The sequence below is a fragment of the Tribolium castaneum genome, chromosome 8 (genome assembly GCF_031307605.1).
Source record: "Tribolium castaneum strain GA2 chromosome 8, icTriCast1.1, whole genome shotgun sequence".
Taxonomy (NCBI): domain Eukaryota; kingdom Metazoa; phylum Arthropoda; class Insecta; order Coleoptera; family Tenebrionidae; genus Tribolium; species Tribolium castaneum.
In genome coordinates, this window is record NC_087401.1 from 14,746,695 (window position 1) to 14,770,575 (window position 23,881).

Here is a 23,881-nt window from a genome sequence, read left to right on the forward strand (position 1 = left end):
TAAAAATTATTGAAATTTGGTCAAAAATGAGTGTTCAACATACTATACTATTTAAAATTTGAATGAAAGTTTTTGAAAATTAAATGCAATATTTAGTGTTAGATGTTTTATTAACGACTATATTGATTATTATTTAAAATTTTCAAGTTACTAAACAGCTTTACTTCTAAACAATTGTTTTCGTAGGATTTCTTATTAAAAATTACAAAATTAAGTCAAAAATCAGTTTTTCTCTAATATAAATTTTTTTAAATAGTTTTGTCAAACTGGGCTGATAATCAGTAATTTAGTTCTGAATTGAGTTTATTTCGGAATTTATTAAATATTTTGGCCTTTTTTCAGCAATAAACGCAATTGTTTTGTAAAATAATCCGAAAAATCAAGTTTGATCAATGTAACAGTGCTATTATTTTTTTATTTTGAAAAAAAATCAGCTTAAAAATTTTCAGATTACGTAATTATGATATTATCTTAATGTTTTCTTAAAAGACATGCAATTATTCTTAAATTTTTTATCAAAAATAAATTAAAAATTCAGTAAATTAGATCGTAAATGGTATTGTTTTTAATATTTTTAAGTTTTTTATTACGATATTGAAACAAACAGTGTTTTTTTTTGGGCGATTTCGCTTAACAATATTTTTTAGAAGAAAACGTAAAATTTTTAATCCAAAAAAACCGGCGTTATGTAGGCAACTAACATTGCACTAGTTTACAAGGTGCAACGAAATTATTGAATGTTTTGCACATATTTTCTGGGAATAATTTGTAGAATTTATGGTCTGTGTTTTTTATTTTGATGACTTAGTTTTTTAAAATTCACAGTCAATAAACAAATTATAATTTTATTTAACCTTTTAAGACAATATACAAATGTGTAATCCAATAAAAAGCCAGACAATATAGCTTATGCAATCACATAAATTTAATATCTGGTAAGAACAAAAATAATAAAATTATAAATTATGACATTTATTCGAATAAATAAATACAATAAAACATGTTTCAATGATGATGTCCTACAGTCAAAAGTAAGGGAGTCAAACATCCAACAACCAAACAGATCAATTCTAGTGTTTTTAATGATTGCGAAGAAGCTTTGCCACTTTCTAGACTTTGAAGTTTGGAATAGGAATGATGCGAAGTTTGCGTCAGTTCGGCTAAGACATGCACCGTAGCGACGTAAAGGAATGTACCGGCGGAAAATAACATTGCAATACCTTAAACAAATCGCAAAATTATTGCAAAAAATGTGGTAATTTTCGCAACTACTTACCAGTTGCATTAAGCGAACTCAGCGTCTCTTTCTGCTTCTGTCCAATCCCGAAATAAGTACAAACGGCCAAAACTGGTGCCGCCAGTGAAAACACCAACAAATGTTTGCGAATTCTTTGCCTATCAATGCCTTCGTGTAGCAAAAACGTGACTAGACCGAAAGCTGCGGGCGCTTTATGCAACATAATCGCCAGAAAAACGATTATTTCGACGTCGGCATGACTGGTGGTGGCGGCAGCCCCCAGTGCCACACCGTCAGCAGCCGCATGGACCACTAGACCAATAGTGGCAGTAATATTGCGCTCGGATGGATTCAAATTCTCATTTTTCCGCTGGGAAATCTACAATTTCACAATAATTGTATACATTTTTCACACGTTTTAAGCACCCACTTGATCCACCATCAACATAAAAATAAAACCCAACACTAGACTAATTCCAATGACTGAAAGAACGTCTTTTTCGTGATTTTTCTGTGGTTCTTTGAGCTGTTCGCTGAGTAATGAACGCACCCCTTCCGGTATTATCACAACCAGAGCTGTTCCGACCAAAAGACCGGCCCCAAAGGCCGTAATTCGCTTCAATTTGTCCTAAAAATGAAGAAAATTGGAGTTGGGAAAGCGCCATCTGGCGGTAATCCATTGGCGAAAGCCCAGCCTTAAGAAACGAGTTGTACCCAAATTGGGGCAAAATGCCAAACAGGGGGTAGTTCTTACCTCGGAAAAACTGAAAAACAGTGGAATTGAACCAGCAAGGAATGATCCTATTAGCATAACCAGTATTAACGCTATTAACATAAATGTTTCTTCCATTTTTATGTACTACCTCTCACTGTTATGCAAATTTAAAACGTAACTAATGTTTTGTGTTTTAAAATGCATACGTATCACAATATTTTACTTTCAACGTAAACAATTTTTTCTAAATAAACTTTCCTAACCTAGAAATTTGCTTATCTGACGTTTGACGTGTAAAGCATAAAGGTAGGTCATTCCGGATACGGGACTAGTGGTACGGAACAAAAAAATGCCAAAAAAAATTATGTTTATTTTTTATTAAAACCAATTAATTAAATACAAAGTCTTTCGTTTATTCCACTTTTCTCACTTAGCTATATTAAAAAAAAATCACAAAATAAATAAACCCCGCCCCCTACGTCTGCTTGCTCCTCCTTTGTGCTGCGACTGGTCGCTTCTCTCCCGTCCTATAATCACCAAAACGGTTTTTATAACTTGAACAATTCGAATCGGCTATGCTCCGCCCATCGCCCTCGTCCCTTCGTGACATTTCCGAAAAGGGCGACAATCTCTTCACTTCCCCTTCTCTAGAAAACCACCAATGATCACACAACCCCAACCCCCCACCACACTCACCTCAACCCCTTCTTATTCTTCACTTCCCTCTCCAAAATATCGGCAGTTGTCAAATCGGAGCTTTGGATTTGTTGTAAACCGCCTTCGGCCATCCACGGCTCTCCCCCCTCCTCGAGTATCCCCAATGTGATTTTTTCAAGTGCGTTGGCGTCCGTTTGCGGTGTGGCGTTTGTCGGTTGATTAAGGAGGAGTTTAGATAAGGGCGGAGCTAGACCAAGCCCGATATTGCGTTCGTGGTAGACATCGGAGATGGTGGGGGTGAGTTCGCGATTGATGTGGCGAAGGATGGTGTCGTGGAGGTCGGGCTTGTCTTTGGATTCGTCCGAATCTGTGGGGAGTTTTTGAGGGGAGGTGTCAACGTCCGATGGGGAGAAATAAAGGAGGCGTTCGTTAGTCGGGAGGGTTTCTTCGCTGGGTAGTGTGATGGGTTTGCGTGAGGCTTGGAGGAGGTTTTGAGGCGTGAGTTCAGTCCGGACGCTTAGACGGTCAAGGGTTGACATTCGCGATTTGCGATATGCCATTTTATTGCGTGTGTTGAATAGTTTCGCTTCCATTTTTTCGAGTTCGCTGTCGGAACTGTTTTCGAACAAACGAGACGGTAGGTTGTTATAGAGTGTTAGGTCTAGTTTCGTTCGTGAGGGTGGCAGAGGTGGGATTTGTGTTTGGCGTCTTAAAACAGTCGCATGGCCGTTATCCCAGTCGGTGACCGAACTCGCTGAGCTTGAACTATCGGGTCTTAGGTCGTTTTTATTGTCATTTTGTGAGTAGAGGTTTTTGATTCGTGTCTGGTGTGCGAGTGATAGTGCAATGTTTTGGTTTTCCGATTGTAACACGACTGGTGGGCTTGGCGTAAAGGCGGCTTCGGTTTCAGGCCTGCCAACATTTTTTCGGGTCTTGTCGCTTAGTAGCGTTTTAGTGTCGCTAGGGTTGGCTGTGCGTCCGTCCGGTTCGCCCCGACGTCTCACATAACTGGTGAAAGCACCACCGAGTCGTTTGGTTGGTAGCACTGTGCGGGAAAAATTCAGGCGTGGTTTGGCCAGTTGTGGGGATTTCGGTGCTTGACACAGTTCGTTATCCGAATGGGAAAAATCATTATCGACCGATGCCAAAGATTCTAGACTACTTGACGAGTCAATTGTTAGGCTTTTTGGGGCTTCTTGTGTATCGAAAAGGGCCAAAAGGGCTTGTAACGTGAATTGGATGTTACGCCGATTGGCCTGTTTGCCTAATCTTAAGGTCACTTTATCTTGTCCTACATCGGTCAAGTCGAAGCCTAACGAGGCTAAAAGTTCATGACAGCCTGGCACTCGCCACAAGCGCACGTTTAGCCCTAGCTCCACACTTTCGTTTTCGGTGAATTGGGCTAAAGCCGATTGGATGACTCCGATGATGTCGTCCGAAACGTCGGGATTGATTGTTAGTTTCGAAAGTGCGTGAATCGAAGTGTTTGAAAGGGCTAGAAGGGCTTGCAGACTTGCCGAACATTGGGTTAGACGTTCATCGGGATCTGATTGGGGGAAAAACACACTGCTTGGTATCCCGTTTGACGCAGGCTCGAATCTAAAGCCCACGGAAATCAAAAGGTCGCGCCATCCGGTCACCGAACCGACTTTATTCTCGATTGATTTTTGCGTGGTGTACATGGCGTTTTTCTGACCGCGGTGTATCCTCTGAAGGGACTTTTCCACCAAGTGGAGGGTCACTCTAAGGGCATCCCGGCATTTATCGGGGACTTGGAGGAGTTCACAAAGGGCTTGGCCCATCATAGCCACTTTGTTTGATAGTCGGACGTTTAGACCTACAAGGAGGAAACCGGCCCAGTTTGCTGGATGGGCAAAATGTTTGGTGTGTTGGACAGTTTGCATGGCTTCAGCGAGTGCCCTATTAATAAAAAACGTTTTTACCATGAAAATAAGAGGATAAGACTTACTTAGCAGCTCGTGTTCCTTGTAACATGGCAGAGTAAAAAGCCCGGAGTAGGATTTTAGAGGCCGTTTCCGGCACAGGCCACAGTGACACTAAAACGGCTTGGGCACCGGCTGCTAGTAGCGCCCGCACCAAGGCCACCAGACCATCAGAAGTGGCCCATCCTTGTTGGTCACGCGTGTGCGACGAACTCACCTAATAATAATTTTTTTAAGTCTCCTACGCTCAAATAAATTTATTTGTTCCAAATTTTTTTGATGTGATTGTATAATGTAAAAAAAAACTATTACATACCACGACAAGACGTGCCGAAAGCCGTAATGACAGAATATCGGCTGCACTTAGTAGAAATTCGGACATTGGGGGCAACTCTGCCGAAGTCGAGACTTCGTTTTCGTCCTCTTCGGCCGGGTCCCCCAGATAGAGCCTCTTCTGGCTCTGATCTAAAACTTCAGCGGGGCTTAAAACCAAAGAGGATAACTTCCAAGAGACATGAGTCGAGAAATGGACACATTCAGCGTCCTGTATCTGATTGAGAATTTGTTCTTTCGTTGCGCCAGCACCTAGTAACACTTGTGCTTGTAATAACTCGGCCACCATTGTGGCCTCTTGTTCGGCTTGCGGGATGTCTTTCCAGCCCCAGTGTTCCGTAACAGCGTTCGGTAATTTGGGGTTGCCGACGATAAGGCTCCGAACAGTTTGGTCACCGTCTTGTTTGCGACTTCGCCCAATGCGTAATGATGATATATTGGGGACGGCAAGTAGCGAGAATCTCTCGCAGAGGTATTCGGAAGCTTCCGATGAGGAGCGTAGGACGGGGAAAGGGACTAAATAGAGGTCACCTTCAAGGACTAGGATTAGTTCTCGTCGGTTTGAGTTGGCTTTGGGGAGAAAGTCCTCAAAGGGTTGGATCAGGAGCGTGTAAAGGGCGTGAAGGCAGGAGGGGCCTTTCCAGGCTTGGCGTGATGTCGCCTGGACGCTTGTGCTTGATCGGGTCGAGCCTTGGAGTGACGCCACCGAACCACCAACACTCCCAAGGGAGAAGAGGGAGCTGAGGGAGTAGTTGCTGGAATTGAGGAGGTGTTGGCGGTTGACCATTCGGAGGAATCCGGTGCGGTCGCTAAGAGTGTCGTCCGAGTACTGATCTTCGTTTATGGTACTACAGGGAGATAACTCCATCCCGAGACTATCTCTGACCGAAGTCACCAACTTTTCGAGAATCCCGATGTTTGAGGTCGGGTCGGTACTGTCACTTTCGTCACTTTCATTCAGCGATTTTGAGTGGAATTTGACTATGCCTTTGGTCGGTACAATGAGCCATGAGTAGAGAAAACCAGCGGCTATGCTGTAATAAAGTACCGAAGCTCGTTGCCGGTTCACAATTTCCTTGATCTGGTCCAAGGTACTCGCAGTAACATCATCGAAGCGTTTTTTGTTACGTCCGTCATTCAAACCTTGACGTTCTAACAGCAAGTCGACAAAAGCCCGATTACGCCCCCTTTCGGCCACAACAAGAGCCTCCTCGTGTCGGTTTAAACCAACCAAAACACGTTGCAATACTTGATAACTTGACGATTGTAACTCAAACAGTGATAGTTTATAGTCGGGTGTATTCCTGGCTTCGCGTCTAATATTTTCCAACAAATTTGTCGCCGCTTCGAGTTGTTTTTGGGCGCCTTCAAGGTCACCGTTCGACCATAACGTCAAACCTAGCCTATTTCTAATCCTTGCTTCCTCATCCCGTCGCCCTAAAGCCTCGGCGATTGACAAACCTTGGCTTAAATAGGCTACAGCCTGGCTCCGATTGCCTAAAAGTTGGTGGACGCGACCTAGCGAACTATAGGCGACGGTTTTCGCGTGTTGGTCGTTGGTACTTGCCGCAATTGACAAGTGTTGTTCTTGGTAGCGTATTGCTTGCTCCAGGTTGCCTAAGGCTTCGTGTACAGCGCCTAGGTTTCCACAAGCGCGGCTTTGTAACGTCGGTAATTGTAACTGTTCGGCTATGTCTAGGTCGGTTTGGTGGTAGCGTAACGCAGTGGTGTATTCGCCCATTTGTTGGTAAACGCAGCCCAGGTTGGAAATCGCATCGGCTTCCATTATCTTATCGTTGAGTTCGCGCGCGATTGCCTTCTGGTGGTCTAAACACGAAATTGCCTGTTCTAAATTACCCAAGTTGGCGTGAAGTTGGCCCAATTCGCCATAAGCTGCAGCTTTGGCTTCAGGATTGGCCAATTCGTGTGCGACGACTAGGCGTTTTTCAAGGCAAACTAGGGCTTGTTGGAGGTTAGTTAGGGCTTTTTGGGCTTGGCCTAGTCCACGGTAGGCGCGTTCCTGGTCACGGACACTCTTTAGTTTCAAAGCAATGGCTAGGTGTTGTTCGTGGCATTTGGCAGCTTCTTCTGGGTCGCCTAAAGCGTCGTAACAATCGCCCAGGTTGCCAAAAGCCCGGCCTTTGTCCAACTGGGCTGTGGGTGAACTGAGACGTTCGAGAGTCGCTAGTTGTTGTTCGAAATAACCAATCGCGTCTTCGTAGTGGGCCATGTTTAGGCGGGCGATGCCTAGGTTGCCGTAGGCTTGCGCTTCAACGGCGCAGTCTTGTAGCTCTTGGGCCCGTTCTAGTTGCTCTTGGTAGCATTTAACAGCGTGGGTGTAATTGCCTAGGGCCATATGGACGGCTCCGAGGTGGCCATGAGCCCGGCATTCACCCGATAATTCGGACATTTCTTGTCGAAGGGTTAGTTCTTGGGTGTGGTAGCCTAGAGCTTTGTCTAGGCGTTTTAAAAGACGGTGGGCTATACCTAAAGCACCACAAGCGGCAGCTTCCATGCCACGATCACGGTTACTTCGGGCTAAGGCTAGTTGGCGATGGTACATTTTCACGGCTTCTTCTGTCTCGCCCATTTTGATTAGAACGTCGCCTATGTTGCCCAATGCCCGAAATTTGCCTACAATTAATTAATGATTGTCTAGGTTTAGGTTTAATTGTTAAGGATTTATACCGGGTAGGTTATTGGTCATGTGTGCGATGGCTAAAAAATATTTTTGGCACTCGAGAGATGTTTCAAGTTGGCCGAGAGCCAAATGGGCCAAGCCTAGGTTGCAGTAAGCACGTCCCATGTTCATTTTGTCTTGCAAGTCTTTGGCTAAGGCTAAATCCTGGTCGTAGTAACGAACAGCTTCGCGAAAATTGCCGATACAGTAGTGGGCGTAGCCTAAAAATACGATACGTTAGACTAGGTTTAGAAAGTTAGGTCAGTACCTAAAAAGTGACAGGCTTTAGCTTCACCTTCCACATCGGCGAGTTCTTGCGATAGCATAAGATACTGTTCGTAGTACGGTATCGCTTCGGCGAATTCCGACCTTGAACTGAGACAATTGGCCAGGTTTAGTAACGCACAGGCTTCACCAGCTGTGTCTTTTAGCTCCCTTGCAATACCTAGATGGGCCCGATAATGCAAAAGTGCCATATCATGAGCCCCTAAGGCTTGATAAGCTACGGCTAGGTTTCCATGAGTACTAGCCTCGGAACTCCTATCGTGCACTTCCTTGCTGATTGTCAGCTCCTGTTTGTGGTACTTTATGGCGGATTCGTAAAACCCCGCAGCCGAATAGGCATTCCCGATGTTCCCGTAAGCTCTCCCCATTCCTGCTCTATCCTGTAAACTTCGAGCGATCGCCAAATGGGCTTGGTGTAACTTCAAGGCTGCATCATTTTCCCCCAACAACTGATAGACTATTCCCAGGTTTGAGCATGCACGTCCCTCGCCAACCTTATCACGAGTCGCTAACGCGACATCTAGTTGTCTTTCATGCCATTGTTTGGCTTGGACGTAATCACCGGCACACCTAGCCGCATGTCCTAGGCCGGCGTAAGCCCTGGCTTCGACCGATTTATCACCAATGGCTTGTGCCAATCTTAGGACTTTCTCATGATAAACAATCGCCTGAGCAAAGTTGCGTTTGTAGTGGTGACTAGAACCTAGGTTGCTGTAAGCACGTGCTTCTTCAACCTGGTTGCCTAGGCGACGGGCGATTCGTAAATGTTGGGTGTGACAATCAACGGCCGAATCAAAGTCACCCATGGCTAGGTATACGGCGCCTACGTTACCAATTTCGCGGGCTTCTTGCAACCTATCGCCCATTTGTTTAACGAGTTGGACGCACTGTTTGTGCGAAGCTAAGGCGTTCGGGTAGTCACCGATTGCTGTATAGACGTGGCCTAGGGAAGTTAGGGCTGCGGCAGCAGCCTGGGTGTCCTATATTAAGATTAATTAAAGCCTAGGTTTAGGTTTGAGTGGAATTATACCTTGCATTTCATGGCTAGCACGAGTTGGTATCGGTGCGCAGTCAAGGCTTCCTTGTACGAACCTTGGCTGAAATAGGCCGAGCCTAGGTTTCCATGTGCCCGGCATTCCCCCGCCGTATCACCTAGGCTTTTAGCAATGGCTAAGTCTTGTTGCATGTAACCTATTGCTTTATCGAGCTGATTTAGTGCCCAATGAGCTGAACTCAAAGCACTGAACACAGATCCTCGCAATTTTAAAGAACAGGAACCGATTCTGAGTGCTGATTCTAGCACAGTCACCGCTGAATGATACAATCCCGCCGCCAACAACTCCTGCCCCACCACCGAAATTAAAACAAACGGACTCTGATCCAATTTCATGACTTCCAGCTGCTGGAAAGTCGGTTCGAGATTATGTCTCAGCGGTGATTTGATCGACGCTTCAACCAATCCCGAAAGAAGTTGTTGTGAGGTTGGATCCTGGGCTAAGCCTTGACTGAATGCAGCCAAGGCGTCGCCATGTCGGCCTAGACATTGTAAAGCGACGCCTTGACGATAGTAGGCTTTAGGCCAGGTGGGGCATAGGTCACGTGCTGTAATAGCGTCCTGAAGGGCCTGGGCAAAAAGGCCCTGTTTGAGTTTGGCGGCGGAACGATTCGAATAAAGAATGTGATTGGTTGGATCCAATTGAAGGGCTTCGGTGTATAAAGCGACTGCTGTGGAAAAGTCGCCATTTTGACAAGCGGTGTTTGATTGTCTGACCTTGAAAATGAAGGGTTAAGAAGGGGCGGAGTTCAAGGGGGTGGTACCTTTTCAAGGAAGAGAGCGCGATTGGCCGCCGGAAGTTCGGAAGTGCCTTCAGGTTCAACCTGTAGATGCGAGGTCAAGTTTATACAGCTTGTTTCAACTATGACAACTGTAGTTGTTGGCATTTATAATTAAAAGACACCACGAACTTATAAATTTGCTGCGAAAAAATCTGATAATCTGAATTTTATTTTATTCTTTTATGCAAATTATTACCTATTGTTGATTGTGTCCTAACTCAACAATCGAAAGACACAAAAATATAAACACAAAAACCCAAATAAAAAATGATTAAAAGACCACATTAAAATTAATATTCTTGGCACATTATAACAAAAAATTGCTAAAAAAACACTTTAGATCAATTATTTAGGGTATTTTGCTTTGGAAGAATGTTCAGAAGTGAGTAAAATGAGAAATAAAATCAGTTCCAATGCAGTTTTCTTGTTTTTCTTTGGAGAGTTCAATGCCGGGTCACGTCTTGTAACCTAGCGTTAAAATCACTCGAATTTTCGCATTTTTCAGTCACATTTTCACGAAAACGCCTACTACTTATAATTTTAGTTGATTTGTTTTTTAATAATCCCCCAAAATAGTCCAAAGAAAGTGAAAAACACGTATGGAATTCGACAAATTTACGCCGCTTCGCATCAAGCAAGCGTCAATTATCTTTCCCGTTTTATCAAGCAGGCCGGTATAAAACTATTCGTAAAAATCCCTTACCTCCGTAAAATCCCTGTGCGACATGATGGAAAATCGATATTTTCCAATACATCGTCATTCGAAAAAACGTCACTCTTTTTTTAATTTTTAAATCACCACACAAATCGAACGACGATGGCGGCCATTTTTCTTTTCAACAATCGACGATCGGCGGCGCACACTTCGATTTCGTTAAAATCACGATAAATCTTCGGGAAAACAAGTGCACGTCTAACAGTTATTTACCCGCATTCTTGGGGACGCCATATTGGAATGCAGGTAGTGGATGGGCGGCCATTCCACCACAAGTCTGTTGGTGAGGAACGCCAAAGAAATGGGCAAAGGGGTCAAGGGGGGCCAAGGTGTTGGTGGAATTGTTGGTTTTTAACAATTTATACGGATGACCTTGGCATTGAAAGTGCCAAAAAGAAAAAAAATGTTTTTTTTTCTGGATTTTGAATCAAATGACACGACTTTTTGTTTTAAAATAGCAATAATTAGAAAAAAAATCGTTAGGCAACCCGTAATACAAGCCAAGTTGTGGTTATCTCACTTGATATTTGTGACCTTGACCCTAGGAAAGTGAGGTTAAGTGCGTGAAAACCGTGAAAAATCCTGTTTTTTTGAAGTGTATACAATGTGGCCCATTTTAATAAGAACGCTACGGGTCTACGCCCCTTATATCACCCTTCCTTTTGCGGCAGTTGTCGGTGTAATAGGTTATAATTTGGAAAATTATTTTTCCGATAAATATACACCATACAATGGTAAAAACTAATTCATTTTTTTATTTCAATTATGAGATATTGTGATAATTATTTTTAGCCTCTATTAAAGAATCAAGGGACGACAGACTTCTTTCAAATGAAACTTTGGAATCTGCCACTGAAGTAGAAAAACTTCGCTATAAAGCCAACGTTTTGGGCACTAACGTGTCACCATCATTAGAAAATTAATGTGTTTTGAATTGTTATTAGAGATTCTGTGATAAAGTAGTCAATAAATTATTTTGAAAGCTTTTTGTTGTTAAGTTGGTTGCCTACCTCACTTTATCATTAAGTAATTTTTTTTAGTCGTAAAATGGATTTTAAACTGATAAGACGTGTCCATAAAATTGGACAATGGCTCGCTATAACGCCTTCAAATTACGACAAAAAACACGTTTCAAAAATTCAGAAAAGTTACAATTTATTAATTTTCACAATCCTCACATTTGGATTAATTAAGATAATTTTTTACACGCGAAGAACAATTAACACGGTTAATTTAATTTTGTATTATTTCATCGAAATGAGTTTGTATTTGTTGAATATAAATTCGATCATTGTGACCATTTTTTGGAAAAATAATCAGTGGTGTCAACTTTACAAAAACTTGAAACGTATCAACTCTACTGAAGATAACACAAGACAATTTTTTTTTGCCAACTTCATTTATCTAATGGCCGAAATTATAACAAGTGCCTCGCTGTACGAAAAGTACCACCAGATCAATATTTTCCGAAGATACCAACTTTTGGCACAAATGTATTACACGTTTTTGATTTACGTCACAGTCCGGATGTTCCTGGTCAGGTACCAAAAACTGGGGGAATTACTGACCCGTCAGTTGGATCTCCCGCCTCAAGAAACGCTTCCGGTTGTCCGAAAAGTCGCAAAATTAGTGTCATTTTTGCGCAAATCAAGCGAGATTTTTAACGATTTATTCGACTTGTCGCTCTCTTGTATCATAATTTTCACGATTTTGAACATGATTTTCAATATTTTTTGGTTAGTGAGCGATGGGGGAAGTACCGTATTGGACGACATTTTGGTGATTTTGGTGTTCAAGCAAACGCCAACTTTGGTGTGGACCTTGATCGTTATTTTAATGTGTGATAGTGTGACCAACGAGGTCAAAAAAATTCACTTCACGTGTTACCAACTTTATTTCAACGGAACGCGTGGCCAAAAAACGGAATTACACCAATTGACGAAAGAAATTAATCAAAATTTGCCCAAATTCACCGCCATAGGGTTTGGTGTTGTGAATAAAACTACCATAATCAGCATGGTTGCGACAATTATCAATTTTATTATTTTTGCAATGCAGTTGACACAGCAGAATTAAGACTTTTGCTGAGAAAACTCTCCGGGTTTTGTAAAAGTCGCTCCGGTCGGTCAAACTCCACCACAATCCCGGCATCCATGACCAGAATCTTATCAGAATCGATAACGGTGTTCAAACGATGCGCTATTGTTAAAACTGTACACTCTCGAAATTTTCGCCGAATTGTTTTTTGGATTAAATCGTCGGTTTCGGCATCGACGTTGGCTGTGGCCTCGTCAAGGACGATTATTTTGCTATTTCGTAACAATGCTCGAACGAGACACAAAAGCTGTCTCTGGCCGACGCTAAAATTCGCCCCGCGTTCGCTAACTTCATTATGGAGGCCTCGGGGAAGTACCGAAACGGTGGGCTTCAGCCCAAGGTCATCCAGGGCTGACCAAAGCGCTTCGTCTGTGAATTGGTCGAAGGGATCGAGGTTTTTCCGCAACGTTCCCATAAATAAAACGGGTTCTTGTGGGATGATCGAGATTTTGGACCTTAGGGTGTCAAGTGGCAGGGTTTTGGTGTCGATATTGTCGATTTTGACGGTCCCGTCGAAGGGGAATAACCGGAACAGGACGGAAATTAGTGACGATTTTCCGGCTCCGGTTCGCCCAATTATTCCGATTTTTTCGCCGGAATTCACCCGGAAACTCACGTTTGACAAAACAGGGGGATCCTCCGGTTTGTATTTCAACGTAACTGAGTCAAAAGTGAGGGTTCCGGAGGCGGGCCAAAAGTCCGGTTGGTGGTTTCCGTCATCGGGTTCCGGTTCTAGTTCGGAATAGTCAATGACGCGTTCAACGGAAGTCATGTAAGCGTCAAGTTCGCTCCAGGTTTTCATACCGTATTGGATCATTCCGACCAAGCCGATACATTGGGTTATTGCTAAACCCACATCTCCGGCGTGTGTTTTCTCCAAAAGGAAGAAACTCCAAATGACTATGGCTGTGTACAATCCGGCGAAAATGTCGGCCCAGAAGCCAAAAGCCGAAAACATTGCTGTGAAGAGGTAGAATGCTGAAGTGTGGAAGTTCTGGTGGTTGTCGAATTCGGAGATTAGTTGCTTTTGGCAGTTGGAGGATTTTATCACTTGGAGGCCTTGGAGCGTGGCCGACGTGTGCGAGAAGATGAAACTTTGGGCTGGAATTTAATCACTTTATTATTTCTGTTTTTTTTTTATTTTTTAATAAATATCAAGTGCTTTAAAGTGCTGTTTTAATAGGTCGTAAGTTACAAAACAAACGTTATTTCTTCAAAATACAGATGACCCAAGGGTAATTTTTTCAAAAAAATGATTTTATTACAAGAAAATATGTTCCTAGAATCTGATAAATCAAATTGTAATTTTTTTTTTATATGTACTAATTAATAATAAAATAAATAAAAATAGAAGAAAAAAATCAACACTTTAAATTTGGTCAAAACCGCATCTCGCTATCGTCTTTTGTTTTCGACTTATAAACAGAAATTGACATTTTAGCGAAATCTTAAAAAAATCATATCTTCCTTATTATAAAAGATACACATTTGAAACAAAGACATTATACAGACACTTTTTTTCAGAGAATTTAATAATGTTATCAGCGATTTTTTTCAACCCTTCATTTAACTGTAATAACATAAAGATGTATTTTTTTAAATAGGAATCATAGTTGGCGATGACATTTTTGAAAAGCTTATTTTTTCTGATTTGATATGTCTATTTGTGTAATACATTGATTTTAAATATTTAAGAAAAAAACAAAACATTTCGTTTTTTCCATAAAGTAGGCCATGAAAAAATTTTGGATTTTTAATTAAAACTATGGAAATTGTATTCCCCAAAAAGTTTTTATAATTTAATGATTTTTGAAACCCTAATTAATTCAAAAACAGCATAATAAATTTTTATTAGATCAAATTTTTGCAATTAATAAAAATTATTTGTTTTTATGTTTAAAATGGAAAGCTTACGTTGTTATTCTTTTTTACAAAGTTAATCATGAAATGTCGAAAGAAGAAAAATCTTATTAATTGTATGATTGCGTATCAATAAAATTTTATTTTACCAAAAAATGTCAATCCAAACACCAAAATCAAATTCCATCTGCGGTAAAAAAATACACAACATTATCAACGTCACCTCTATTTTACTAAATCATAAAAAAGTGGCATCAAATAGTAGTGACATTGTTTGCAATTTTCTGCACATTTTTTATGTAATTAAAATCTGCGACGATCGTATATTTGTTCAATTGAAAATAACTTTAGCATATCTTATTTTTATAATTTCACATTTTTTACATTAATAACCGTTCACCAAATTTCTAGATAATTCATACCTTTTATGTGAAATAATTTTTCCGTGGCCAATTACCTTCAAATATTTTAAATATATTTTTATCAAAAATATTAAAAATATCAAACTATATTTATATTGTTTTGAGTTCAGAAAAAAATAAGTTTTTCGAAAATGTCGAAGTCGATCTGTTGGATCATCAACCCGGCATGGCAATATTTCAAATAATAAAAAATTTATATACCGATTACGCACCCTTGTGTCACCCTGTATACTCGTTTTTTTTTAATAAACATTTACTTGACGCGCATTTTCTTTACAAAAATCTATTCCTCATCCAAATATTTAGTTGTTAGAACTCATAGAAAAAAAAACAAAAAGTACTCACTAGTCCCTTCGGTCCGTTTAATGTTCCGGTTGCTCGGTTGGAACAAAATACTCAAAAGGACGGTAAACAAGAGCAGAACAACCGTCGGAAAAATCATCCAATAGTTCAGCACAATTATAATAATAATTATGGCAGTTCCGGTGAAAATTGCCGTAATAATGTTCATCAAACTCGTGGGCAACAACTCATCTATGCATCCGATGTCTTTGGAAAAGCGGTTTAAAATGCGCCCCGACGAGTGTTGATTGAAAAATTTGATCGGACTTTTGATAATTTTCGCTAACATATTCTGGTGTAAAACTTTGGACGCATTCATGCAATAAAAAGAGAAACAAAGCGACGCTAAGTGTATTACTAGAATCATCAAAACCACAAGTCCCGTGTAAATGTAGAGACAATCAATCCGTGCCAGGAAACCCGATTTCTCGAAATTCACCCAAACTGTGACAAAAAAATCGCCCAAACTGCCGAACAATTGACCCAAAGCGAAAAGAAGCAAAACACCGAAGGTTAAATAATTGCTCCCTGCAGATTTGCAATAACAGGAGTAGATTTTCGCGTCGGTGTTTCCCCGACTTCGGTGCTCCTTGACTTCGTTTTGCAAATCGTGTTGTTTCAAAATTGTGTCATGGACCACTTTCGTGGGTTCAATTTTTACGTTTTGTAACTCCTGGCATTTGACTTTTCCGTCTTCCACGACGTAGATTTTATCCACATTGTGCAAAAACTGCGTCTGGTGGGTGACCAAAATTATGCCTTTTCCGCCCAAGAGCCGTAAAAAACACTCGTCGTAGATCCATTTCCCCACGTGTGTATCAACAGCCGAAAGCGGGTCATCAAAGAGGTAAAAATCGGACGTTTTGTACACAGCTCGGGCCAAATTAATGCGGGCTTTTTGCCCCCCACTTAACATAACCCCGCGTTCGCCAACCAAAGTCTGATCTCCGTGCGGCAAAAGGGCAAAGTCGGGCTCCAAAGCGCACGCTTTGACCACCTGGTGGTACCTCCGAGCGTCGTAAACCTCGCCGAAGACGATGTTTTGTCTAATACTCGAGGAGAAAATCCACGGTTCTTGCGGCGCGTATGAAACTAATCCCGTGATTGTGGCGGTTCCGGACGTGGGGGTGATTTCCCGGAGGACGGTTTCCAGGAGGGTTGTTTTACCACTTCCTGCACGTCCGATGATTGCAATAAACTGGCCCGGAGTTGCATTAAAACTCACACCAGTTAAAATCTCGCTTTGGTTTAGCTTGATTGTGACTTTATCGAGGGCGATTTTCGGGGTTTGTTTCTCGAGGTTGGCGAGTGTCGTGAAAATTGACTCGAGTGGTGTTTTTTTCACACAAGGTGTGAAGTCGTGTAGGAGAAATTCTTCGATTCTTTGAACCGAAATTAACGTTTCTGATAACATAACAACGCCAAAAGGGATGAAGATTGTAATTGTTAGTTTGAAACTTTCGTAGAGACTAGTAAGCGCGAATAAATACTGGGGGGTGAGGTTTTTTTTGGTTAAAACCACCACAAGGATGCAGAGATAAACTGAAAATTTTGATAAGTAGATTTTGAAGGTGTTGTTGAAGAGGCGAAAGTTGTTGGCGTTTGTTATTTTCGTAATTTCTGAACTGAAAAAAAATTACAATTTGGTGATAGTTTTATTGTAATTACTTTCGGGCCAGTTGTACTAAAGTCTCGAATGGTTTTTCCCAAGTGTAGAACTTGATTGCTTGGATTCCGCTAATAATATCGTTCATCAATCGGATTCTATAGTCAGTTTTTTCCGCTACTTGGCGTCGAAATTTCGATAGTTTTTTCAAAACAAACACTAGAATTAATCATTTGAATCAAACCCGACAAAGTAAGCACACAGACGTAAATTTAACGTTTTTTTAACGTTACAGCCGTTAATATAACGTCATACGTTGAAATTTGGTTGTATGATTACGTTTTCTTAACGTAATTTAGAAACCTTTTTTTTACCAATTTTTACGTTTAAAGTACGTCTTAACTTAAAGTTGTACGTACGTAGAAAACGTAAAGGAACTTTAGCGTTATTAATAACGTATTTACTAACGTTTTTTTAAACGTATAATTAACGTTTAAAAAAAACTGAATTTGTTTTTTATGGCACTGTTTAACGTTAGTGTAACCTTTTACCTGAACGATATTTTAAATAATTAATCGCATAGTAAACGCAAAATATATAGTAAACAACTCCTAATTGAAAATATTAAATGACAATCATTGTAAAATATTAACACTGAAATTGAAAAAAAAATGAAGAACGATGAGAAAAAAGCAGTTAATAACAGCTTTTTTTAAATAATATCGACCTTTGGAACAAGAGGAAAAAATACAGTACACCACATTTGAATATATAATTAAAAGATAACGTATATTTAAATATTTAATAATTGTGAAAAAAGCAAGTCAAAAAAGGACGTAACTGCTCTAAAACTAGAAGGTAGAATCATAAAAAGATTCTTTTTAAAACATTTCTTGTTAGCGTTGATTAGTGGTTTTAAATTTACTATAATTTTACGTTATATTATTACGTTACAAAATCGTTTAAATAGTTACTTAAAAAAAACGTTAATATTTTACGTTACTAATAACGTTATTTTGCGTTGATTAAACGATAAAAGTTACGTTTTTGCAACGTTTCTTAGTTTACGTTATTTTTACGTTAGTGTGCTTACTTGGTATTAAGTTAAACCAACATACATTGAAGCAGAAGACAGAAAATTAGTATCGTGATGCCCGAAAGGGCCGCATGTCCCAATTGTTTATCAATGAAATAGCCCCCAAGTATTAGCTCAACTGGTCCAATCCACAGCGAGTGTAAAAAGGGCCCAAACTGGTTAAACCTGCTCACATCGTTTGATAATAGATTAACAATTTGTCCCACTGTGATTTTATCAAATGTGGTTTTGGTCAATTGGAGACTCGAACGATAGACAAGTGAAGAGCAGGCAATTCTGATTTTCATGCCCAAGACAGCGGTTTGAAACGCGAACCAATGGAAGGCAAAAACTCGCACAAAACAGAAAATTGTGAGGCCTAGAGCGTAAAAGTAGGCTTTTCTGAGCGTGATGTTACCATCCGGCGTGTAAAATTCCAACAGTTTGCGTAAAAAATGTGGCTGCAGGAGGCTGGAATTTTTTCAATAGTGGCGCAAGTGTCGAAATTGTGACTTACGCGACTGCGAGTTCTGCTGGTAGATAGAACAGTCCGTAAAGTCCATATTCAAGCCCAAATAACTTGATTAAAACTTTTAAAAGTGAGGGTTTTTTGTTTGTTGTTGTTTCACGGCGCCATAATTCTTCGATTTTGTCGCCTAAAATCGTGGAATTGTATTCGTCAAGTGGTTCGTAAAGATCGTCTTCGGTCAGTTCTTTCTTCCACCCTTTTACGAATAAAGGTAATTCCCAACTGGTCATCAGTGTTATTAGGATTTTGATTCGTGCTGACTTACCAGAAGAAGAAATGTGAGAGGAAATTCGCTGATGCTTTAGGGTGTGGTTTCAAGTGTGTTTTTCTGATTTTACTTTGTTCAATGTCTTCCATTTTGTGGAGTTGGACGTGGAATTTGTGTTTTGTGAAAGTCGTTAACTTGGGGTTTATCGCGCGGGTTTTTACTTTTTTTTGATAAAGTGTGTCCTAGAGGTTTTAGGGTCATGGAGGTATGGTAATTTGTGACGTCGTTTTTCGACCATTAACTGACTAATTTTTAGTGTTTTCAACGTTATTCAGTTCTGAAATGCGCAATTTTTAATCACTCGTTAAGCGACAATTATTTTGTTGCTTGTTATTGTAAAATTCATTGAACTTGAATTTTTTAAATAAAAAATACACAACAAAATAACAACAGAAGATTATTGGCATATTAAAAAACACTTGTGAACAAGAGAATTAGAAGTAAATTACTTAAGAAAATTTTGAAAAAAAATCAAAAATCAACTAATAAATAGTTTTTAATATTCTCTTTTCTCTTTATTATTTTTTTGTTTTAAGCACAATACTTTTTTAATTTTTAATTTTTTTCTTACGTTATTATTTTTGATTTTTTTATATCTTTTTTGAACTTTATATTTAAATGAGCATTTTGTATTTTTTTGTATTTTTGTTTAATTTGGTTTTTAATTTTTTTTATTTTATTTTCTGTTTTAATACATAATGTTTCTGAAAGATATTGTCAATTCTGGGAAAGTTTTTGGGAACATTGGGTTGCAAATTAAATTTTTTTTTTCCACTTTTTATTTAATTTTTTTTAATTATTTTGCAACATTGTTACCTGATATATTTTATCGCTCTGGTTTTTATTTTTTTATCGGTATTAATAAGTGAGTAATTCTATTGTGTTTTTAGTACATTTAATAAATCGTAGAACACAATTATTAATCATTTCTTAATAATTGATAATACAGATACCTATCAGAGATATAAATAAAAATGACTATATGGAGAAATTCTGAGTAATAAGCAGGTTTCTATTTTTTTACTTTTATTGTTGTTTGCCAACTGGAAAGCATTTTGGATATAATTTCATATTTGAAAAAAGTTCAACAACCGAAATTTCTATAATTTTTATTAAAAAACTTAATTTTGACAAAAATGTCGCTTATTGTAAAAAATATTTAAATTCCGGTTTTTTCTTTGATCCAATCGAAGTAGGCGGATGTTCTGGTATACCCGGAAGGAAACCCGCTTTCGCATCCTTCACTACTTACAAAACTTGCAACAGCAACGTGTTTCGGTTTTTTGTCAAAGTCGACAACAACTGGACCACCACTATCGCCCTAAAAATAAAATTTTGAAAATTGAAAATTCAAAAAATTGTAAATTTCTTACGTGACAAGGCGATTGCACCGGATTTTTGCCACTCTTTGCACACATCATTTCGTCAAAAATAACTCCTGTCATACCATAAGCCGTTTGACACTCTTCGTTCGTAATCGTAGTCAAAGTAACATAATTCAAGAGTGGGTTTATTGAGGTGTCGTTGGCTCGGGTTTTCCCCCAACCACTGATCGTGACTTCTGTACCAGGGGTGATTTCTTCGTTGCTTAATTCGACCACTTTGGTGTTATCTTGAATTATTTTTTAACAAATTGAATATTGAATCAAGAATAGTTAACTCACCATCAAGTGTTAATTCCTTGGTGAGTTCGATCAAGGCAATGTCATTGGCAAGTGAGTCGGGTTTGAAGTCGTCATGTAGGTGGAATTTTTGTGATTCGTCACTGGGTTTCACTTCAACGGAGATGTCAATAAGGCCGGTGTAGATGAGGACAGTGCGTGCATCATGAATGCAATGGGCTGCAGTTAGAATCCATTTGGGGGAGATGATGGTTCCGGAACAAAACCAGAACTTTGAGTCGAAATTTTCGAAGAAAAGTGCAGCTTGCCACGGGAATTGGCCGAGAGTGGCGACGTTGCCGTTGATGATTTGGGGGTTGGGGGTGGTGGAGCACACCTGGAGGAGCAGAGGGAGAAGGAAGAACGCAAAGTTCTTCATGTTGGGGCGTTGTCTCGTGCGTTGTTTGGTGAATGAGTTATCGAGAGGATTGTTCTAGACTGAAAGATGATTTGTTTCGAAATTTCGAAATCAGATTAGATAAGACACGGGGTTCTGATAAGTGATAACGCTGTATTGCCCAATACTTTGTTCCGAAATAAATACCATTCTAAAAACTTACTAAAGAATTTTAATATTCTTTCCGTTTTTGGTTTTTTATCACGAAATTTACCTTAAACGTGATTATTTTGAGAAGTTTCTCAAAATAATTAGCCGAAAAGTCAAAATGTTTTGTTCTATTCAGGCAATTGTGTCGCAGTTTTTAGAAAACCAGCTTATTATAGTGAAATTCTATTAAAGATTAATCGAAAGTTCTGTGATTTTTGCAATTTTTTTTATTTTTGCGTTATATAAGCATGTTTTTATCCAAAAACGCAATTATTAGCAAAATTTCGTAAATAGTTATAAAAAATGTGTCAATTTTAATAACAATAAACCAAAAAGTCGCCGAATATACTTTTTACAAACGGTACTGCTTGTAGAGCTTGACTGATTAATTTTATTTTGCAATATAACTTACTAAAATTTATTTCAAATAATAATTATTATTATTTAAATTTTTGTACTGCTTAATTTTTCTGGGTATGTTTTTTATGTTTTTTTCGTACTTTTGTTTCAATTTTTACTTTTATAGGTGCATTAATTTTAATTTTTACGTTGTTTTTGGCGTTTTTTTCTATCTTTGTTTTTTTCTCGATTTTTTTGCTCTATTTTCCATAAATTATTATTGTACCTAATTTACATCTGTCATTTTTTAATACATCAACAGTCTCGACAACAAAAATACATTATAATATTTAATTTCTTTTCATGATTACAGAAAAAATCCGTAAATAATTTTCACTTGATACAAATATTTCATCAAATAAGTTTCACTCTGGTGTTCTGGTTTATTGCATTTTTTGGTTTTTTCTTTCGTTTTTTTTTGATTTTTTATTTTGTTTAATTATTTTTCATATTTTGTGGCTACATGTAGGTATAACAACAATAATACCGATTATGCGGAAAAATTTTATCGCACGTTGTCTTGGCATTAAGCAGGTTTCTGACCTTTGTCATTCTTGATTCTTAATAAATCGGAATGATTGATGATCGTGATTGATTACGTTATAACTCCGACTGAATTTCTCCTCTAAATCCAAAATTCCCCAAAAAAATTGGCAAAAATTAGCTGTGATTTTACGACCAGTTCTTATTTAATATCATCCCAGTTTTTTTTTCTTTAAAAATTGGCTTTTGGGGCCTAAATTTTTCAATTCCCAGTGACCGGAAACGTCCTAATCTTAGTCCTAATCCCCTGTCACTTTAATCAATCGTTGCCAACTTATAAATCCTGAAATTTTCCAATCGGCCCCCAGTCGCAAAAATGCGTTGTTTCCTCGTTTTGTGTGTTTTCTTGCCCCAAATTTGGGGTCTCGAAGTCACCCCAATTAGGGCTACGCCCCTCAAAGACATCGGTGAGGTCAATTAATTATAGGGTTGCGTAAATTCGTAGAATTTGTTAGGTCTTCGTATAATCAACGGTGATGAGGCGTTTTTGGGGCAATTGCCATGGCAAGTGGGGATTTTGGGGCGTGCCTCATGGGGGGGCTATTTTTGTGGGGGTTCAGTGATTGGCGAAGAGTGGATTTTAACAGCTGGACATTGCATCGATGGGTAATTTATTATTAAAAAAATTTAAAAAAATTAAAAATAATTTTAGCGCAATTTCGGCCACGATTTATACAAATACGACCAAAATTTCGAACCCTAATCGAGTCGTATCGCAGTCGGCTGAGTTTATCCTGCACGAGAAATACAATAGTGTCAACCTTAATAACGACATTGGGTTGATTCGGCTCAAAAAACCACTAAAATTTGATGGTTGGCTTGATTTTTTTTAATAACAGGACACCGTAATTAGTGTTATTTTATAGACAACACAAAACCCATCGCTTTAGCGATCCGGGAACCGTCCATTGGTACCAATGTGACCGTAAGTGGTTGGGGAGTCACTAGAGATAGTGATATTTACACCAGTGATATTTTGTACTACACCACCATTGATGTAATCGATAATGCCGAATGTGCCCGGATTTTTGGAAACAGTGTTATTACAGATAGCGTAATTTGTGCCAATCCGGGGAACCCCCATACAAGTCCATGTCAAGTAAATTTGAAAAACTGGCGCGATTTTTTCTAATTACGATTGTAGGGTGATAGTGGCGCACCGGTCGTTGTTTTAGATTCGTGTGGCAAACCTGTTCAAATCGGTGTGTTCAGTTTCACCAACGGAGTAGGCTGTGAATATCCCTACCCGTCGGGGAACTCCCGAGTTGCCTATTACAGGGACTGGATTAAGGAAAAAACTGGGATTTAAGGAAATGTTTGAATAAATTTAGTTGATTACGCAAATCTGTTTTTTTTTGTAATATCTTGAAAAATAAATACCACGGATTTTTGACACTCATCCGTCAATTTAATCTTTGACAAATTAATCCAAAACTTGTCCTTTCTTTTCCACTCTAAGTATTTAATATCCAAAAATTAAAAAAATCTTATAATTAATTAGTTAACTAGAATTATTCTAAATTAATTATTCTAAAATAAATCCAGTAATTTGCAAATAATTCCAAGCAACTGCGATAAAATAAGATAAAAAAACAACTTTTTTAACGACTCAACGGTGATTTTCTTGTTGTTATAGAGCCAACAAATTGTTTAAATTTTTTCAATTTTTGTTATTTTTTTATTTATTTTGTATTTCTCTTGAGTTTTGTCTTTATTTCTCTATACCGTTTTGGTTCTCCAGTTTTGTTTGTTTGTTTTGTAGTTTTTTTTATATTTTCGATGTATTCTTTTTTTTCTTCCATTATAAAATATAGTCATTACTTGACTAATTCCAAACTAATTTTCGCATTTTCTAAATAAATCCAGTAATTTCCAAATAAATCCAAGCAACTGCGATAAAATAAAATAAAAAAATAACTTTTTTAACGACTCATCGGTGATTTTTTTGTTGTTAGAGAGCCAACAAATTGTTTACATTTTTTCAATTTTTGTTATTTCATTATTTTGTTTGTATTTCTCTGGCGTTTTGTTTTTTTTTTTCTTATACCGTTTTGGTTCTCCAGTTTTGTTTGTTTTGTAGTTTTTTTTATATTTTCAATTTATTCTTTTTTTTCTTCCATTATAAAATATA

General features: G+C 38.7%; 7 protein-coding genes across 7 annotated transcripts in view; 3 read left to right on the forward strand and 4 right to left on the reverse strand.

Annotated features, from left to right (window-relative positions):
- LOC662012 (uncharacterized protein) overlaps positions 1–23,881 on the forward strand; it is a 63,469-nt gene that overhangs the window by 2,065 nt on the left and 37,523 nt on the right. The gene's annotated exons all lie outside the window — the stretch shown is intronic.
- Positions 826–2,240, reverse strand: Zip102B (Zinc/iron regulated transporter-related protein 102B). Its single transcript, XM_967748.4, has 4 exons — positions 1,992–2,240; positions 1,668–1,865; positions 1,277–1,616; positions 826–1,220 (listed from the first exon to the last, which is right to left on the reverse strand). Exons 1-4 carry the CDS (start codon positions 2,085–2,087, stop codon positions 1,006–1,008), a joined length of 849 nt encoding a protein of 282 aa, XP_972841.1. The 5' UTR covers positions 2,088–2,240; the 3' UTR covers positions 826–1,005.
- LOC661642 (uncharacterized protein) lies at positions 2,315–10,764 on the reverse strand. Its single transcript, XM_008196478.3, has 9 exons — positions 10,390–10,764; positions 9,669–9,728; positions 8,881–9,621; positions 7,834–8,830; positions 7,574–7,786; positions 4,869–7,519; positions 4,579–4,769; positions 2,649–4,529; positions 2,315–2,599 (listed from the first exon to the last, which is right to left on the reverse strand). The coding sequence occupies exons 1-9, from the start codon at positions 10,411–10,413 to the stop codon at positions 2,428–2,430; spliced, it is 6,930 nt and encodes a 2,309-aa protein (XP_008194700.1). The 5' UTR covers positions 10,414–10,764; the 3' UTR covers positions 2,315–2,427.
- On the forward strand, positions 10,869–11,387 carry LOC103313382 (uncharacterized protein). Its single transcript, XM_008196477.3, has 2 exons — positions 10,869–11,135; positions 11,194–11,387. The coding sequence occupies exons 1-2, from the start codon at positions 11,006–11,008 to the stop codon at positions 11,322–11,324; spliced, it is 261 nt and encodes an 86-aa protein (XP_008194699.1). The 5' UTR covers positions 10,869–11,005; the 3' UTR covers positions 11,325–11,387.
- On the reverse strand, positions 12,412–18,869 carry LOC661726 (ATP-binding cassette sub-family C member 4). Its single transcript, XM_008196476.3, has 6 exons — positions 18,598–18,869; positions 18,321–18,554; positions 17,847–18,274; positions 16,791–16,947; positions 15,126–16,747; positions 12,412–13,599 (listed from the first exon to the last, which is right to left on the reverse strand). The coding sequence occupies exons 1-6, from the start codon at positions 18,687–18,689 to the stop codon at positions 12,443–12,445; spliced, it is 3,690 nt and encodes a 1,229-aa protein (XP_008194698.1). The 5' UTR covers positions 18,690–18,869; the 3' UTR covers positions 12,412–12,442.
- Positions 19,694–20,726, reverse strand: LOC661766 (serine protease P154). Its single transcript, XM_967907.5, has 3 exons — positions 20,265–20,726; positions 19,974–20,212; positions 19,694–19,921 (listed from the first exon to the last, which is right to left on the reverse strand). The coding sequence occupies exons 1-3, from the start codon at positions 20,638–20,640 to the stop codon at positions 19,760–19,762; spliced, it is 777 nt and encodes a 258-aa protein (XP_973000.1). The 5' UTR covers positions 20,641–20,726; the 3' UTR covers positions 19,694–19,759.
- On the forward strand, positions 22,028–23,149 carry LOC661802 (serine protease P160). Its single transcript, XM_967941.5, has 5 exons — positions 22,028–22,157; positions 22,206–22,356; positions 22,403–22,563; positions 22,617–22,849; positions 22,895–23,149. Exons 1-5 carry the CDS (start codon positions 22,067–22,069, stop codon positions 23,057–23,059), a joined length of 801 nt encoding a protein of 266 aa, XP_973034.3. The 5' UTR covers positions 22,028–22,066; the 3' UTR covers positions 23,060–23,149.